Source organism: Theropithecus gelada, chromosome 2 (assembly GCF_003255815.1).
Source record: "Theropithecus gelada isolate Dixy chromosome 2, Tgel_1.0, whole genome shotgun sequence".
Classification (NCBI taxonomy): Eukaryota; Metazoa; Chordata; class Mammalia; order Primates; family Cercopithecidae; genus Theropithecus; species Theropithecus gelada.
In genome coordinates, this window is record NC_037669.1 from 136531672 (window position 1) to 136549469 (window position 17798).

Here is a 17798-nt window from a genome sequence, read left to right on the forward strand (position 1 = left end):
ATATATATATATATATATATATATATATATATATATATATATATATAGAGGGTTCAGTACTCTGCAGTTTCAGGCATCTACTGGGAGCCTTAGAATTTATCTCCTGAGGATAAAGGGGTACTCTTGTATACCTAGTGGCATTTTATCTACCGTGTGGCCAGATGAAGGTATTTTTTATTCTTAAACAGCTGCAGTTAGAATTTAAAGAACCCAATTTATAGAATATAGCCAGTCATGGATTGGAAATTTCAGGTCCCACAGCTGTTTTCTGAAGCAGCTTTTGCCAAGTGTAGCACTTGAGAGATGGAGAAGAATGATTCTATACAGTGTTTTCACACTATTGTGACCTGGAGGCCCTCTCTACTTTCAACCTTCTATTTTGGTAATGTTATGTTTTCCATCTCCATTAGTTCAGCTGCAATAATGTCCTCAGTCAGGATAGGTACACAGTGTCTTGAGGAAGAGCAATAAGTCTTTTTGGTGAGGTGGGCTTGTCAGCAAATCAAATTGATAACATTTTTACATGCCCTTTTATTTGCTTGATTTTCAGCCTGAGTTGATTAATAAATATGGATGTTCTGTCCAGGGGATTTTCATTCTCATTATGGGACTGTGTTGAATTGCTGTTGTAATCGGTTTATGACTTCTCCAGTTATCTCTGGGAGTGCTATCAGGGTGGAACGTCTTTAAGCTCCATTATGAAAAGCTGTCGTGTTAGCTATTTGGCCTTCAGAATGGCCAAATCGTTGTCGGAGTTGCTTTGCTTTTGGGGTTCTATAGTGTGTAACCTGATTGAAAAATGGGCCCTGGCTCTTTTATGAGCAGGGGAATTGGATAGAGGATTTCTACCTTGCCAACATTCCCATTTACAACATTAGCACTTATAGGAAACTTCACTGCCATTTAAACCTGGCCATGAAGGCCACATACAAAGATGCCAGTACCATTTGGGAATGTTGTTATCTTCATCTCACAGACAAGTGATGGAATTAGATATAAAAAGTGAACATTAGGAAAACCTCCTGTCCTCAATTATGAATATTCTGCTTATGTTGTAAATACTAGCCAAAGACTGCCTTCTTTCATGACTGATATAGTTTTAGAAGCTATTTTTAATGTGGACATGGTAAGCAAGTCAGGCAAGGTATTGTTTTGTCGCCTTTGCATTCTTTTGGAAAAGCTATTAGTTCTCTTATGAAGAATCCTGTTATGCCCTTTCTTATCCAAGAAGGGACCACAAAACAGGGTAAAAATTGTTTAAATTATGTATTATTTGAAACATCTGTTAATTTTTTTTCCATGATTATTTCCAGAGACAAATTAAAGACTGTCAAGTACATGGAAAAATACAGATGACGCTTCTCTTGTGAGAAGATGTTGTTGACATATTTGACCTCATTTGCAGGCCCCAAGGAACAGTGGACATTGTCTGATAGTGTCGCAGAACCTTTGGTTTTCTTAACAGCATCTTATCCGTAAACATTGTTTTTAGCATTCCAGTGGTATAAACCGTAAATGTTTTTTCTTCTTTAATTTTTTCTATTTTTTTCCCATAGGGATATTTGAACAGCCAATGTTTAGTGGATTAATATAGATAGCTGTATTAGTCGGGGTTCTGCAGAGAAACAGAACTAGTAAGATATGTAGAGAAAGCAAGAGATTGAGATTCATTGATTGATTTTTAAGGAATTGACTCTCATGCATGTGGGTGTTGGCAAATCTGAAATCTGCAGAGCCGGCCAGCAGGCTGGAAACTTGGGTTAGACTTGATGTTGTAGTTTTGAGTATGGATTCCAAAGGGCAGGAGGATGGAACTCAGGCAGTTTCTGTGTTGCAGTGTTGAGAATTTATCCTTGAAGGGAAACCTCAGTCTTTGCTCTTAAGGCCCTCAACTGACTGAGTGAGGCCCGCTCACATTGTGGAGCATAATCTGCTTTACCCAAAGCCTACTGATTTAAATGTTAATCCTATTTTTTAAATGTCTTCACAGAACATATAGACTGGTGTTTGACCAAATAACTCAGCATCATAGCCAAGCCTCATTGACATGAAAAATTAACCATTACAATCACATTATGATTATGGTGAACATTTTGAATGTTTTAGAAGAAAAACAGAGATATCATCTCCTAGGGTAATATACAAAGCACACATATAGGGGAAGGTGCTACTGAAACAGAGAACATATGTAGTTCGGAACTGTGTGATCCTAATTAAATGCAGAGTTTCTTTTCTTTTCTTTCTTTCTTTTTTTTTTTTTTTTTGAGACGAAATTTCGCTCTTGTTGCCCAGGCTAGAGTGCAATGGCAGGAGCTCAACTCACGGCAACCTCCACCTCCTGGGTTCAAGCGATTCCCCTGCCTCAGCCTCCTGAGTAGCTGGGATTACAGGCACCTGCCACTACATCCAGCTAATTTTTTGTATTTTTAGTAGAGAAGGGGTATCACCATGTTGGCCAGGCTGGTCTCGAACTCTAAAGGCAGACTTTCAATCAGCATTCCATTATGCAAATTCAGCTTGCAGAAATGTTTATGTTTGACTCATATTGTAGTTTTAAAAATGGATTAATTGCCAGTATTTAAAAATTGGGAAAACACACAGCAATAAAATCTAGACATTTTAGTTTCCTCAGAAGATCTGGCAACCAAGGTTCTTATTCCCACTTAGTAATGATTGACAGTAAGTAGCAGTTACCTCATTCAGGCACACATTTCCCATTGAGCTGCTGCACTTATTTATATTAACTGCTAGGCTCTTGGTGGTGTTTGAGAGGATGACCTCTTGCCGTAAGGAAGAGAGAGATCCCGTGGGCTAGTGAGGTTCTGTGGAGGATCCTAGTTTTGCCTTGATTAGGATTTAGATAAGCAAAATGAGAAGGGGATATGTCAGTTGACTTTAAAAGAAAGAAGCAAAGATGCATGGAGGTGGGACTGTATGTAAGAAAATTTGCCTAACCAGAAGAACAAGCCTGTGAGATTGGGTGTAGGAGAGGGTAAGATTGAATTATCAGACAGGAGCTAGCATGATAATTAAGGCAACATTGTCCTTTTGACAATTAAACTTCACATTTTCTGTGCCTTCAAACAACTGAAGTTTATTTCTTGATTATGTGAAGTTCAAAATAGGTGTTCCTAGTGGGCCAATCTCTCAAGCAGTTTTGTCTTTTTCCATCTCGTGGCTGTGTCATCTTCACCGCTTCTGAAGTCACAGTAGAAGAGGAAAGAGGATGAATTATGTAAGGCAGCAGGTTTCTGTCAAGCATACCTGAAAGTGGTGCACATACTTTCTGCTCACATTTCACTGGCCACATCCTCCTGCAAAGGAAGGCTAGGAAATAGAGTCCAGCTGTGTTCCCTCGGTAAAAGAAGAAACAGGGCTAGTGAATGACTGGCCAATCTCTAGCACAAGAGACAGGGGCATTGGAGGTAAGCAGGCAAGAGCTGCTGTATGATGTAAGATATTTATTAATCCGTTTAGCATATATTTACAGACTACTTCTCTGTGTTGAATGCTGTGCTATGCACCAAGTAGGCTTTTGAGCAAAGGAGCAATGTGGTGAAAGTACTGTTTTGAGGAATTAGCCTGGGGGCAGAATATAAAAACAAGAGAAAGCAAATTCTTAGTCAGAGGGGGATGGTGAAAAACCTGCTATCTTTCTCCAGCTGAGAGCTAATGAGATTGTGTGGGTAAAGAGCAATATTAATAGTATCAATGACAATCATAGTTACTATGTGCCATGCAGTGTTACAAGCTACTTTACATGTACTTAACTGTCACTCAAATTTATGATGTAAGTGCTGTTACTCTCCTTTTCTAGACGGGGAAAGCAAGTCTTCAAATGATTAAGTCATTTGCCCAAATTCACGTAAATCTTGGCAGGGCTCGAGGATTTCAACTTAGGAAGTCGATGTTGTTTTATAACTGCTGTAGTATTAGTGAAATGGAAATCAATCTAATGAAAACATTGTGAGCTTAAGTGAACAATAATGAAAATTATATTATTAATTTGAGAAGGACACTGTGACTTTCTAAAAGACCTTCATAACCTGAAGAAGAAGAAGAAGTGAAATTGGATAAATGACCTTTGAAGAAATCTCCCTATTCTTGGGCACACTTGACTGGATTTAGTTAACTTCTAATGAGTGTTTGGTGAATTCTGAGCTGTTTAAGAATATGATATCTTTTTAACCACACTCAAAACCAAATCATTGTGTCTTGAGGAAAAGCAAGTCTTTAATTCTTTGTTCTGATAAATATGCCAGAACACCAATTTCTGTATCTGTGTCATGTCTTTTTCAGGATTGAAATGGGTATAATTTCATATAATGGACTTAAAATAATATGTGTCTGGTATTTCCAGAAATATTAATAAACACCAGAGACTTTGGGTTGTTGATATAAAGTTCTGTTTTTGGCAGTTGACTGTTGGGATGGCCCGGATGGAGAGCCAGTAGTACATCATGGTTACACTCTCACTTCAAAAATTCTCTTCAGAGATGTTGTGGAGACCATCAACAAGCACGCCTTTGTGAAGAATGAGTAAGTACAGCAGCACCCGCGAGCTAAGCGGTAGCTTCCCGCATGGAGCTGCCTGATGTAATGTAGCTACAAAACCATGTCCTGTTCCTTGGACTCTACACTGCCCTCTACCAGCCTAGTTTTCTCCTTCCTTCTCAGCAAAACATCGTGAACAAATAATGCGGCCTTCACGTTTGTACTTTCTCATGCTGCATAGATTCCTTATCCCATTCTTTCTCAATATGTCTCCTTAAAGACGTTCTTGGAAACAGTGACCTGTAAATTTGTAAATCCAGGATGTCAAGTGTCCATAAAATCTGGAAACATAGGTTACTATGTACATAATTAGTGGGTTTTGGTCATGATGGATGTCTTATCTATACACTGAGGTGTCTGGAGTCCTTATGTTACTTGACCTTCTCCTGTCATTTGACAAAGTTGAATATTTCCTTGTCTTTTTTGACTTCCATTATATCATTCTCCCCTCCATTGCTCTCATTGCTTCTCAATCTCTTTTTTTTTTTTGTCCTGTGGTCTTCTATTAATCTATTTCCTTACTCCTTTAATGGTTAACTGTTTTCTAAGGTGTTGCCCTAGATCTACTTTCTGGAAATTTATTAAATTCTATGTCCAGAACTTTTCCCCTAAGTTCTAGACCCATGTCGAAAAATACTCAGTGAGGCCAGGTGCGGTGGCTCCTGTAGCACTTTGGGAGGCTGAGGAGGGTGGATCATGTGAGGCCAGGAGTTTTGAGATCAGCCTGGCCAACATGGCAAAGCCCTGTCTCAACTAAAAAAATACAAATATTAGGTGGATGTGGTGGTACACTTCTGTAATCCCAGCTACTCGGGAGGCTGAGGCATGAGATTTGCTTGAACCCGGAAGGCAGAGGTTGCAGTGAGCTGAGATTGCACCACTGCACTCCAACCTAGGTGACAGAGTGAGACTCCAACTCAGAAAAAGAAAAATAAAAATCCTCAGTGAATATTCATCTGAGTATCTCATAGGTGTGGGGAGCCACAACAGTGAGCAGAAGATAAGACTCCTGCCATTAAGGAGCTTACTCCCCAAGGGGAACTCAGCATCTCAGTCTGCCAAACCTCCTCTTGCTTCTTGCTCCATTTCCTCTTGTTGATAGTTAGGGGCAGCACTGGCTCCAGCCAGAAACTGGGAGTCATTCTAGACTCAACCAATTCTTGGCAATTCTACTTACCAAGTTATCTTTTGACTCCATTGCCTCCTGTTCATTTTTATTTCCCCTTTGGTTCATCTTCCACACTAGTGGTATAGTTTTCTTTCTGAAATATGAGCATGGTGATTCAATTCTTGTCTTAAAGCCCATCAGAAGCTCTCTCAATGCACAGGCATGTCTTCATGTCCCTTAAGGTCTGGCATCTCCCTTGTCTTCCACTATCATCTTCCACCATTATACCACAGAGATTTAGGATTCTGCCTTCAATGACTGTCTTTCAGCTTCCCCATTGAGCCCGGCTCTTTCCCAACTCCCCACTCTTATGTATGCTGTTCTGTCTGCCTGCAACACCCTTCCCCACTAGTCTATCTGATTAATTCTTGCTTATTCTACAAGGCCATTTAAGTGTTGTCCCTCTGACAACTTACTAATACCACCAGCTGATTTAAATCTTCTTTTTCTCTGTATTTTCTCTGTATTTAGCACCCTGCACATATTTCTGTCATATCACATAGCACCCTCTTGCAATTGGTTGGTTCCTTGCCTTCTTTTACATCTGTAAGACTGTGAACTCACTGAAAATATGAGCAATGTCTTATTATTTTGGATTCATTTTTGTTGCCTAGCAGGTACCTTCAGTATACCAGCTGTTCAATAAAGGATTTTTGAATTAAAGGAAACAAATTAAAATTACAATTGTGTAAAAATTTCTTAGAAGTTAGTAGCCTTTAAAATTTCCAATATTTGGTCTTCTCATTAATTAAACATGAGGTTAAAAATGCTTTTCTAATGAGACACACTTGCTGCATAGCAAATTTACTTTATGATGCCTCCCATGTGGAAGAATCTTGAGTACTGCATTTTAATGGGTCTTCACAACCCTGATTTCTACAGGTCCTAGCCAAGTGGGTGAAGTAATTTTTTCTTCATTTCCCAATGTATGAGGTAGAGTGTTGAGGAGGCCTGCCACCTATGTATCTTGGAAGATCCTCTGGTGATTTGACAATTTACTTCAAGTTTGGGAACCCTTAGAAGAAAAGCACTTCAAATTAAAACAATTAATAAGCTTGTTTAGTACATTTTAAAAGTTCAGCCTTTTCCTCTCCTTTTTTAACTTTGGTTGCATCTTTCTATCAGGGTTTCTCAACCTTGGCACTATTGACATTGTGTACTGATAATTTTTTTTTTTTTTTTGGTAGAGAGCTGTCCTGTGCAATGTTGGGTGGAAAGCAGCATCCTCAGCTTCTACTCACTATGTGCCAGTAGCACCCCTGATGTGTGACCACCAAAAATGTCTCCAGATATTGACAAGTGTCTCCTGTGTTGGGGGAATAATTGCCACATTCCCTGTTGAGAAGCACAGCTTTACACATCATCAAACGCTAATTAGGCTTTTTTTTTTTTTTTTTTGAGACAGCCTTGCTCTGTTGCCCATGCTGGAGTGCAGTGGTGTGATCTCAGCTCGCTGCAACCTCCGCCTCCGGGGTTCGAGCGATTCTCCTGCTTCAGCCTCCTGAGTATCTGGGGTTACTGGCACGTGCCACCACGCCTGGCTAATTTTTGTATTTTTAGTAGAGACAGGGTTTCACTATATTGCCCAGGCTGGTCTCGAACTCCTGGCCTCAAGTGATCTGCCTGCTTTGGCCTCCCAAAGTGCTGGGATTACAGACGTGAGCCACCACTCCCTGCCACTAATAGGTTTTTTGTAAATGAATTGACAATGTGAAAATTCCTTGTTAAAACTCACTGATGTGACTGCAGGACAACTCAGGGTTGTCAGTTTGTTGTCCCTGTTGCTTTTCTCTCTTCTAGCACTCTAGGGTAAAAGCTATGTGAAGAAACAAATAGCAAATAGATTGTAGTCGAGTAAGGAAACCTACCTCAGCCACAAAGGCTCATCTGTAAGATGACCCACAGCATCAGGTTTTACTAATGAGGAGACAATGTAGGTCTGGAGGTCACAGCCCTTATTGTGGAACTTGTGCTTGTCATGAAAGCCTGGAAAAAGTTTTTCTGCACATTGATGTATTAAGTGATTTAAATATTGGTACATGTTGATATATTAAGTGATTTAAATATGTTGCCTATTATGTCTGAAGATACATAACAGAAAACTAGAAAAAGGTCAATAAACCTGAATTTGAAATAATTTCTTATTCTGAGGAAAAAATAAGGTTGAGAGCAGTGAAATCATGTCATCAGCCCTGATCTCTTTTCTGCCTTAGCCACCAACTCCTTTAGGTAATTACTTACATGGATCTCATGTTTTCTGTGCAGAAACCTGAGTGCTAGTGTAGAATGAATGCTTGGCTGGATTTTATTTTTATTTTTTGACAAAGACTTATAATTCTATAAGAGCGATTTTGAAATGTGTGATGTAGGATGCTATAAAATACAGAATTCCCTTATGTTATTTTATCCTCAATCATAATTTTCAAGGTGGGAGTTAATTATATATTTTAGAGTCAATAACTTCATTTAATGATATTCAGTGGTCTCCCAGATGCTTTTAGACTTTTGAATAAATAAGGCAAAATTACATTATATGGGTTTACTTTCTTTTTTTTTTTTGAGACGGAATCTCACTCTGTTGCCCAGGCTGGAGCACAGTGGCGTGATCTCGGCTCACTGCAAGCTCCGCCTACTGGGTTCACGCCATTCTCCTGCCTCAGCCTCCCGAGTAGCTGGGACTACAGGCGCCCGCCACCACGCCCGGCTAGTTTTTTGTATTTTTAGTAGAGACGGGGTTTCACCGTATTAGCCAGGATGGTCTCAATCTCCTGACCTCGTGATCCACCCGCCTCGGCTTCCCAAAGTGCTGGGATTGCAGTCGTGAGGCACCGCGCCCGACCGAGTTTACTTTCTTTAGACTTCTCATCTCTTTTAAAATTTTCTCTTCTTTTAAAAGAAACATAATATATCTACCATTTTTTCCTGATGCAAAATATTAGAAAAGCCATCCCGTGTGGACTGGTATTTTGTTCAGCCATTATGCTTAGCAAAGTATATTTGCTCAGAGGAATTTTTTAAATGCATTTCTAATCTTTCTCATTTTAGAAGCATTTTAATCATCAGCAGTATCGCAAATACTGTCACTAGGATTGTAACAACACAATGAATACTGAATCATTTTCAAAAATCCCTGTGAGTTGCCTGCACCCGACTCCTCTGGAATGTGTTGCTCTTTTCTCAGGTTTCCGGTTATATTGTCTATCGAGAATCACTGCAGTCTCCAGCAGCAAAGGAAGATTGCTCAGTACCTGAAAGGAATATTCCGAGACAAACTGGACCTGTCATCTATTGATACAGGGGAGTGCAAGCAGCTTCCAAGCCCTCAAAGTTTGAAAGGCAAAATTCTAGTGAAGGTAATTACTTCAAGTAATGCAATAAAAGACATTCATTATCAGCTAAGCCTGCCCTCCCTTAAAGAATAAAAACTGGTTTCAACGGGGAATAATAATTAGAATCAATACATGAAGGATTGTCTAGATCTGTGTATGCTCCTTATTCCAATGTATTTATAGTCATGTCTTCAGAAGAAGCTTATTGTTGACTGAGCACATATTCTGAGATTTGTACTTATGAAGTGAAAACATCAATACTGTAAGCCAAATGTTTGATATTTTAGTCTGTAATAGTTGACACTAGAGAGAAATGTGTGTGTAGGAGCGTGAGGTTCAGGAAAGGAGAAGGCTTCTTGTATCCATATCTGAAAGTTCTTTTAGATTTTTTTTCTCATTTCAAGGTCCAATAACTATCTGTCAAAAAAAAAAAAAAACAAAAACCAAGCTTCATGGTTGATCAGTCTTGGTTATGCAAGTGAGAAGAGCTCACGTCAAAGAGGAACATAGGCACAGACATCACGCCCCACAGGACTCACGTATATGTGAAAGAGCAGTATGTGAACAGAATGACATTTCATAAACAGATTTTCTGAGGGAGGAAGCTTACTACAATAAATATTATTCATGCAAGGAATAGCCAGAGAGACAGTTCTTTGAGTTTTCAGATCACTGACTTTGCGGTTTTACTCATTTCCAGTGAATTTTCTGTGTCTGTACTAAAACCACCTTGGGTGGCCACATCATTTTGTGATTAAAAATGTAAAGAAAAGCAATAGGGTATTAAGATTCAAACTGGGTTATATTTTACTTAAAAGAGGTGTGTATGGAAAAACAAATACCATGTAGGAGGAGTAGGAAAGTCAAGGAGACAATGTAATTTCATGGCAGGACCTCAACTAAAGGGAGAGCAGCACATGGAAAAGATGGGACATATTCATTCTTAGAATTGGTCAAAACCTGTTTTCTACCAATTAAATGAAATTATAGATTCTGAATACATCAAAAGGTGTTGCTAGGCATTTATATGCATAAAAATATTTGGAATAAAAGCTCCACATAATGCAAGAGATAACATGAAGGCCAATTTGCCCAAGTCTTGCTAAAGCAAAATTTTATAGTAAAAATTGATTTCTGGGTTAGCAAATGAAATGTCATCTTTATAACTTTGTAAATGTTTCTACTTCCTAAATATTCTTTCGTCAGCAGTCAGGACGTTAAATGCAGAATAAATTCATTTGATTGAAATCTTTCTCTTTTGGACAGTGGAACTTACATTGGATATTTAATGTGGACTAACTGAGTCTCCTCTGCATAACTGGGCTTTGAGTTATTTGACACAGAATATCCCACGGCTTATGGCCTAGGGACAAATCAGAGGCAGAAAGTTTGAGGCACTCATGAGAAAGGGTGGCAGCAACGTGAACTGCAAGTATTTCTAGAGCATCTGAGATCCATTGGCTGGTAGCAATTTTGTTTAGACTTTAAGGAGTTGCCTGGATCTGCGGACCAGCACAACCCCATTTAAAGCAAAAACAAGAAAACAAGACAACTGATTTCTTGTGTTCCTTTAGTATGAGAGCAATCTCTGATTGAAAAGGCAGGATTTCTGTGACTACTTACCGCCTTGGAGATTGACAAGTTGTTTATTATTACAACTCTTACACACATATGTTCCAATCATGCATGCATACACATTATGTGTAAATTTTCTGATAAAATACAGGCAAAGTTCATTTTATTGTATTTTACTTTATTGCATTTCACAGACACTCCATGTTTTTGTGTGTGTGTGTGTGTGTGTGTGTGTGTGTGAGACAAATTGAAGGTTTGTGGCAACTCTATGTCAAGCAAGTCTTTCGGCACTGTTTTTCCAAAAGTACGGGCTCATTTTGTGTCTCTGTGTGACATTTTGGTAATTCTTGCTCTATTTAAAACATTTTCATTATTATTGTATCTGTTATGGTGATCTGTGATCGGTGATCTTTAATGTCACTATTGTAATTGTTTTGGGGAGCCATAATCCCTGCCTATATAAGATGGCAAACTTAATTGATAAGTGTTATGTGTGTGCTAACTGCTCCATGGACCACCTGATTCCCCATCTCTCTCCCACTCCTCATTTCTCCCAGTTTCCTGAGACATAACAGTATTGAAATTAGGCCAGTTGATAACCCTACAATGGCCTCCAAGTGTCCAAGTGAAAGGAAACTCACATGTCTCTTACTTTTTAAAAAATATTTATTTATTTCGATAGGTTATGTGGGAACAGGTAGTGTTTAGTTACATGGATACGTTTTTTAGTGGTGATTTCTGAGATTTTGGTGCACTTGTCACCTGAGCAGTGTACACTGTACCCAATGAGCAGTCTTTTATCCCTCACCCCCTCCCACTCTTCCCCTCCGAGTCCCCAAAGTCCATTATATCATTCTTGTGCCCTTGTGCCCTCATAGCTTAGCTCCCACTTATAAGTGAGAACATATGTTTTGTTTTCCATTCCTGAGTTACTTCACGTGGAATAATGGCCTCCAGCTCCATCTAGGTTGCTGCAAATGCCATTATTTCATTCTTTTTATGACTGAGTAGTATTCCATGGTGTATATATGTATACCACATTTTCTTTATCCACTTGTTGATTGATGGGCATTTGGGCTGGTTCCATATTTTTGCAATTGTGAATTGTGCTGCTAAGAACATGTGTGTACAAGTGTCTTTCTCATGTAAAGACTTCTTTGCCTCTTGGTAGATACTCAGGAGTGCTATCTACCAAGAGGAAAATATTTACTTTTAGTTCTTTAAGGAATCTCCACACTGTTTTCCATAATGGTTGTACTAGTTTCCATTCCCTCCAGCAGTGTAAAAGTGTTCTGTTTTCACCACATCTACACCAACATCTAGTATTTTTTGATTTTTTGATTATGGTCATTCTTGCAGGAGTAAGGTGGTATCACATTGTGGTTTTGATTTACATTTCCCTGATTATTAGTGATGTTGAGCATTTTTTCATATGTTTGTTGACCATTTGTATATCTTTTTTTGAGAATTGTCTATTCATATCCCTAGCCTACTTTTTGATGGCATTATTTGTCTTTTTCTTGCTGATTTGTTTGAGTTCTTTGTAGATTGTAGATATTAGTCCTTTGTCAGATACATAGTTTGTGAAGATTCTCTCCCACTCTGTGAGTTATCTGTTTACTCTGCTGATTATTTCTTTTGCTATGCAGAAGCTTTTTAGTTTATTTAATTCCCATCTATTTATCTTTGTTTTTGTTGCATTCACTCTTGGGTTCTTGGTCATGAAGTCTTTGCCTCAGCCAATGTCTAGAAGGGTTTTTCCAATGTTAACTTTTAGAATGTATATGGTTTCAGGTCTTATATTTAAGTCTTAGATCCATCTTGAGTTGATTTTTGTATAAGGTGAGAGATGAGGATCCAGTTTCATTCTTCTACATGTGGTTTGCCAATATTCCAGCACTATTTGTTGAATATGGTGTCCTTTCTCCACTTTATGTTTTTGTTTGCTTTGTCAAAGATCAGTTCACTGTAAGTATTTGGCTTTCTTTCTCTATTCTGTTCCATTGGTCTATCTGACTATTTTTATACCAGTACCATGCTGTTTTGGGGACTATAGTCTTATAGTATAGTTTGAAGTCAGGTAATGTTATGCCTCCAAATTTGTTTTATTTTGCTTAGTCTTGCTTTGGGTATGCAGGCCCTCTTTTAGTTCCATATGAATTTTAGGATTTTTTTTTCTAGTTCTGTGAAGAATGGTGATGGTGTTTTGATAGTGATTACATAGAATCTATAAATTGCTTTTGGCAGTATGGTTATTTTTACAATATTGATTCTACCCATCCATGAGCATGGAATGTGTTTCCATTTGTTTGTGTCATCTGTGATTGCTTTCAGCATTGTTTTGTAGTTTTCCTTGTAGATATCTTTCACCTCTTTGGTTAGGTATATTCCTAAGTATTTTATTTTATTTTTTGCAGCTATTGTAAAAGGGGTTGAACTTGGTTGTTGTTGGTGTATAGCAGTGCTATTGATTTGTGTACATTGATTTTGTATCCTGAAACTTTACTGAATTCATTTATCGATCTAGGAGCTTTTTGGATGAGCCTTCAGGGTTTTCTAGGTATACAGTCATATCATCAGTGAACAGTGACAATTTGACTTCCTCTTTACAGATTTGGAAGCCCTTTATTTCTTTTGCTTGTCTGATTGCCTTGGCCAGGATTTCCAGTACTATGTTGAACAGAAGTGGTGAAAGTGGGCATCCTTGTCTTGTTCTAGTTCTCAGGGGGAATGCTTTTCCTTATTCAGTATAATGTTGGCTGTGGGTTTGTCATAGATGGCTTTTATTACCTTAAGATATGTCCCTTCTATGCCAATTTTGCTGAGGGTTTTGATCATAAAGAGATGCTGGATTTTGTTAAATGTTTTTCTGCATCTATTGAGATCATGGGATTTTTGTTTTTGTTTATATCGTGTATCACATTTATTGACTTGTACATGTGAAACCCACTTGATCGTGGCGGATTATCTTTTTGATATGCTGTTGGATTCAGTTAGCTAGTATTTTATTGAGGATTTTTGCATCTATGTTCATCAGGGATATTGGTCTGTAGTTTTCTTTTTTTTGTTATGTCCTTTTCTGGTTTTGGTGTTAGGTTGATACTGGCTTCATAGCATGATTTAGGGGGGATTCTTTCCTCCTTATCTTTTGGAATATTTTCAATAGATTTGGTACCATTTCTTCTTTGAATGTCTGATAGAATTAAGCTGTGAATCCATCTGGTCCTAGACATTTTTTTTGTTATTGTTGGCAATTTTTAAAATTACCATTTCAGTCGGATTGCTTGTTGTTGGTTTGTTCAGAGTTTCTGTTTCTTCCTGGTTTAACCTAGGAGGACTGTATATTTCCAGGAACTTATCCATCTCCTCTACGTTTTCTAGTTTGTTCATGTAAAGGTGTTCATAGTATCCTTGAATGATCTTTTGTATTTTTGTGATGTCGGTTGTAGTATCTCTCATTTTGTTTCTAGTTGAGCTTATTTGGATCTTCTCTCTTCTTTTGTCGGTTAATCTTGCAAATGATCTATCAGTTTTGTTTATCTTTTCAAGGAACCAGGTTTTTGTTTCATTTATCTTTTGTATTTTTTGTTGTTGTTTCAATTTCATTTAGTTCTGCTCTGATCTTTGTTATTTCTTTTCTTCTGCTGAATTTGGGTTTGGATTGTTTTTGTTTCTCTAGTTCCTTGAGGTGTGACCTAAGATTGTCAGTTTGTCCTCTTTCAGACTTTTTGATGTAGGCATTTAATGCTATGGACTTTCCTCTTAGCATCACTTTGCTATATCCCAGAGATTTTAAAAGGTTGTGTCACTATTATTCAGTTCAAGGAAATTTTAAGTTTCCATCTTGATTTCATTGTTGATCTAACAATTATTCAGGAGCAGATTATTTAATTTCTATGTAATTTGCTTGTTTTGGGGGGTTCCTTTTGGAGTCAATTTCCAATTTTATTCCACCATGGTCCTAGAGAGTACTTGCTATAATTTTGATTTTCTTAAATTTGTTGAGACTTGTTTTGTGGCCTGTCATATGGTCTGTCTTGGAGAATGTTTCCTGTGCTAATGAATAGAATGTATATTCTGCCGTTGTTGGGTAGAATATTCTGTAAATACCTGCTAAGTCTATTTGTTCTAGGGTATAGTTTAAGTCCATTGTTTCTTTATTGACTTTCTGTCTTGATGACTTGTCGAGTGCTGTTAGTGGAGTATTGTAGTCTCTCACTATTATTATGTTGCCGTCTATGTTATTTCTTAGGTCTAGTAGTAATTGTTTTATAAATTTGGGAGCTCCAGTGTTAGGTGAATATATATTTAGGATTGTGATATTTTCCTGCTGGACTAATTCTTTTTTTTTTTTTTTTTTTTTTTTGAGACGGAGTCTTGCTCTGTCACCCAGGCTGGAGTGCAGTGGCCGGATCTCAGCTCACTGCAAGCTCCTCCTCTCGGGTTCACGCCATTCTCCTGCCTCAGCCTCCCGAGTAGCTGGGACTACAGGCACCCGCCACTTCGCGCGGCTAGTTTTTTGTATTTTTTTTTAGTAGAGACGGGGTTTCACCGTATTAGCCAGGATAGTCTCGATCTCCTGACCTCATGATCCGCCCGTCTCAGCCTCCCAAAGTGCTGGGATTACGGGCTTGAGCCACCGTGCCCGGCGACTAATTCTTTTATCATGGTATAATGTCCCTCTTTCTCTTTTTTAACTGCTGTTGCTTTAAAGTTTGTTTTGTCTGATAAAGGATAGCTGCTCCTGCTCACTTTTTTTGTCCATTTGCATGAAATATCTTCTTCTACCCCTTTACTTTATGAGTCCTTATATCTTATGTGAGTTTTTTGAAGACAGCAGATGTTTTGTTGGTGAATTCTTATTCATTCTGCCATTCTGTGCCTTTTAAGTGGAATATTTAGACCATCTACATTCAAAATTTGTTTTGAGAGATAAGGTACTATTCGATTCATTTTGCTAGTTTTTTTGCCTGAATATTTTTTTTTTCATTGTGTTATTGTTTTATAGGCCCTGTGGGACTTATGCTTTATGGAGGTTTTATTTTGGTGTATTCTGAGGTTTTCTTTCAAGATTAAGAACTTTTAGCTTTTTATTTTTTTTTTTTTGTACGGCTGGCTTGGTAGTGGTGAATTCTCTCAGCATTTTTGTTGTCTATGATCTGAAATTCGATTTTTGTGTGTGTCTGAAAAGGACTTTATCTTTCCTTTATTTATCAAGCTTAGTTTTGCTGGATACAAGATTTCTTGGCTGATAATTATTTTCTTTAAGGAGGCTAAAGATAGGACCCCATTCCTTTCTAGCTGTAGGATTTTGGCTGAGAAATCTACTTTTAATCTTATAGGTTTTTCTTTATAGATTACCTAATGCCTTTGCCTCACAGCTGTTAAGATTCTTTCCTTCATTTTGATTTTAGATAACCTGATGACTGTGTGTCTAGGTGATGATCTTTTTGTGATGAATTTTCTAGGTGTTCTTTGAGCTTCTTGTATTTGGATGTCTAGATCTCTAGCAAAGGCAGGGAAGTTTTCCTCAATTATTCCCTCAAAGAGGTTTTCCAAACTGTGAGATTTCTCTTCTTCCCAGGGAACACCAATTATTCTTAGGTTTGTTCATTTAACATAATCCCAAACTTCTTCCAGGCTCTGTTCATTTTTTAAATTCTTTTTTCTTTGTCAGATTGGTTTAATTCAAAAGCCTTGTCTTCAAGCTCTGAAGTTCTTTCTTCTACTTGTTTGATTCTTTTGTTGAAACTTTCCAGTGTATTTTGCATTTCTCTAGGAGTATCTTTTATTTTTAGAAGTTGTGATTGTTTTGTACTGATGCTGTCTATTTCTCTGGATTTTTTTTTCATGCATAGTCTGCATTACTTTTGAATTTCTTTAAATTGTTTTTCACCTTTCTCTGGTGCATCCTTGAGTAGCTTAATTATCAACCTTCTGAATGCTTTTTCTGGCAAGTCAGGGATTTCTTCTTGGTTTGGATCCTTTCTTGGTGAGATATTATGATCTTTTGAGGGTGTTAAAGAACCTTGCTTTTTCATATTGCCAGAATTGTTTTTCTGGTTCCTTTTCATTTGGGTAGACTATGTCAGAGGGAAGATCTGGGATTCAAAGGCTGCAGTTCAGATTCTTCTGTCCCACAGGGTGGTCTTCTAATGTGGTGCCCTCCGACTTCCTCTAGGCATGGGACTTCCTGATTGCTGGACTGTAGTGATTATTGTTGCTCGTCTGGGTCTAGCCACCCAGCGGGGCTACCAGGCTTCAGCCTAGTACTCAGAAATGTCTGCAAAGAGTCCTGTTATGTGGTCTGTCTTCAGGCCTCTCAGCCATGGAGATGTGTTCTGTTAGAGGTAGCAGGGGAGTGAAGGAGACTCTGTGAGGGTCCTTGGTTGTAGTTTTGTTTAGTGTGCTGGTTTTCTCGACTGCTGGTTGTGCTAGTGGTTGGTTGTCCTCCAGCCAGGAGGTGGCACTTTTAAGAGATCATCAGCTGATACAAGCTTGCCCTAAGGTCACCTGGATACATATTTGGGTTTCTCAGGCAATGGGCAGGGCCATAGAGCTCCCAAGGGATTATGTCTTTTGTCTTCAGCTACCAGGGTGGGTAAAAAAAGACCATCAGTTGGATGCAGGGTTAGGTGTGTCTAAGCTCAGACTCTCCTTGAGCAGGGCTTGCTGTGGCTGCCGTGGGGGCTAGGACTGTGGTTCTCAGTCCAATGGAGTTATGTTCCCAGTGGGATTATGGCTGCCTCTGCTGCATCATACAGGTCACTAGGGAAGTGGGGAAAGCTGGCAGTGACAGGCCTCACCTAGTTCCCACTCAGCCAGCAAGGCCAGTCTCATGGAGTTTATCTCCAGGCAGCTCCTGAGCAGAGCTGAGATCTTGCCCCAGGCTACAAGCCTCCCCACTGAGAAAGCAAGCAGGACTTTCAGGCTCCACCCCTCCCCACCTGCCATGGCCTCTGTGCTCACATCTGCACTTCCTGTTAGCTCCCGTCACTGCCCCCATACATGTTTATGCTTGGTTGTAATTATTACAAAGTTCATCTCAAAGTTTCCTTCTCCCTGTATTCCTTCCCCAGTTCCACTGGTAGCCTCCCCAAAGACCCCCGTGAGACAAAGTCAGAAGTGGTTTCCCTGGGTACTGGGAGTACCCACAGGTCTCTTCCTGCTTC

The 17798-nt window shown here is 38.8% G+C and overlaps 1 protein-coding gene across 6 annotated transcripts in view; it reads left to right on the forward strand.

Moving 5' to 3' along the window:
* The window catches only part of PLCH1 (phospholipase C eta 1), a 256547-nt gene that overhangs the window by 189555 nt on the left and 49194 nt on the right, over nt 1-17798 (forward strand). For all 6 annotated transcript variants that reach the window (XM_025375496.1, XM_025375499.1, XM_025375498.1 and 3 more), the window contains 2 exons: nt 4419-4539; nt 8904-9075. In XM_025375496.1, coding sequence (XP_025231281.1) covers nt 4419-4539; nt 8904-9075 — 293 coding nt within the window. The remainder of the gene's footprint in view (nt 1-4418; nt 4540-8903; nt 9076-17798) is intronic.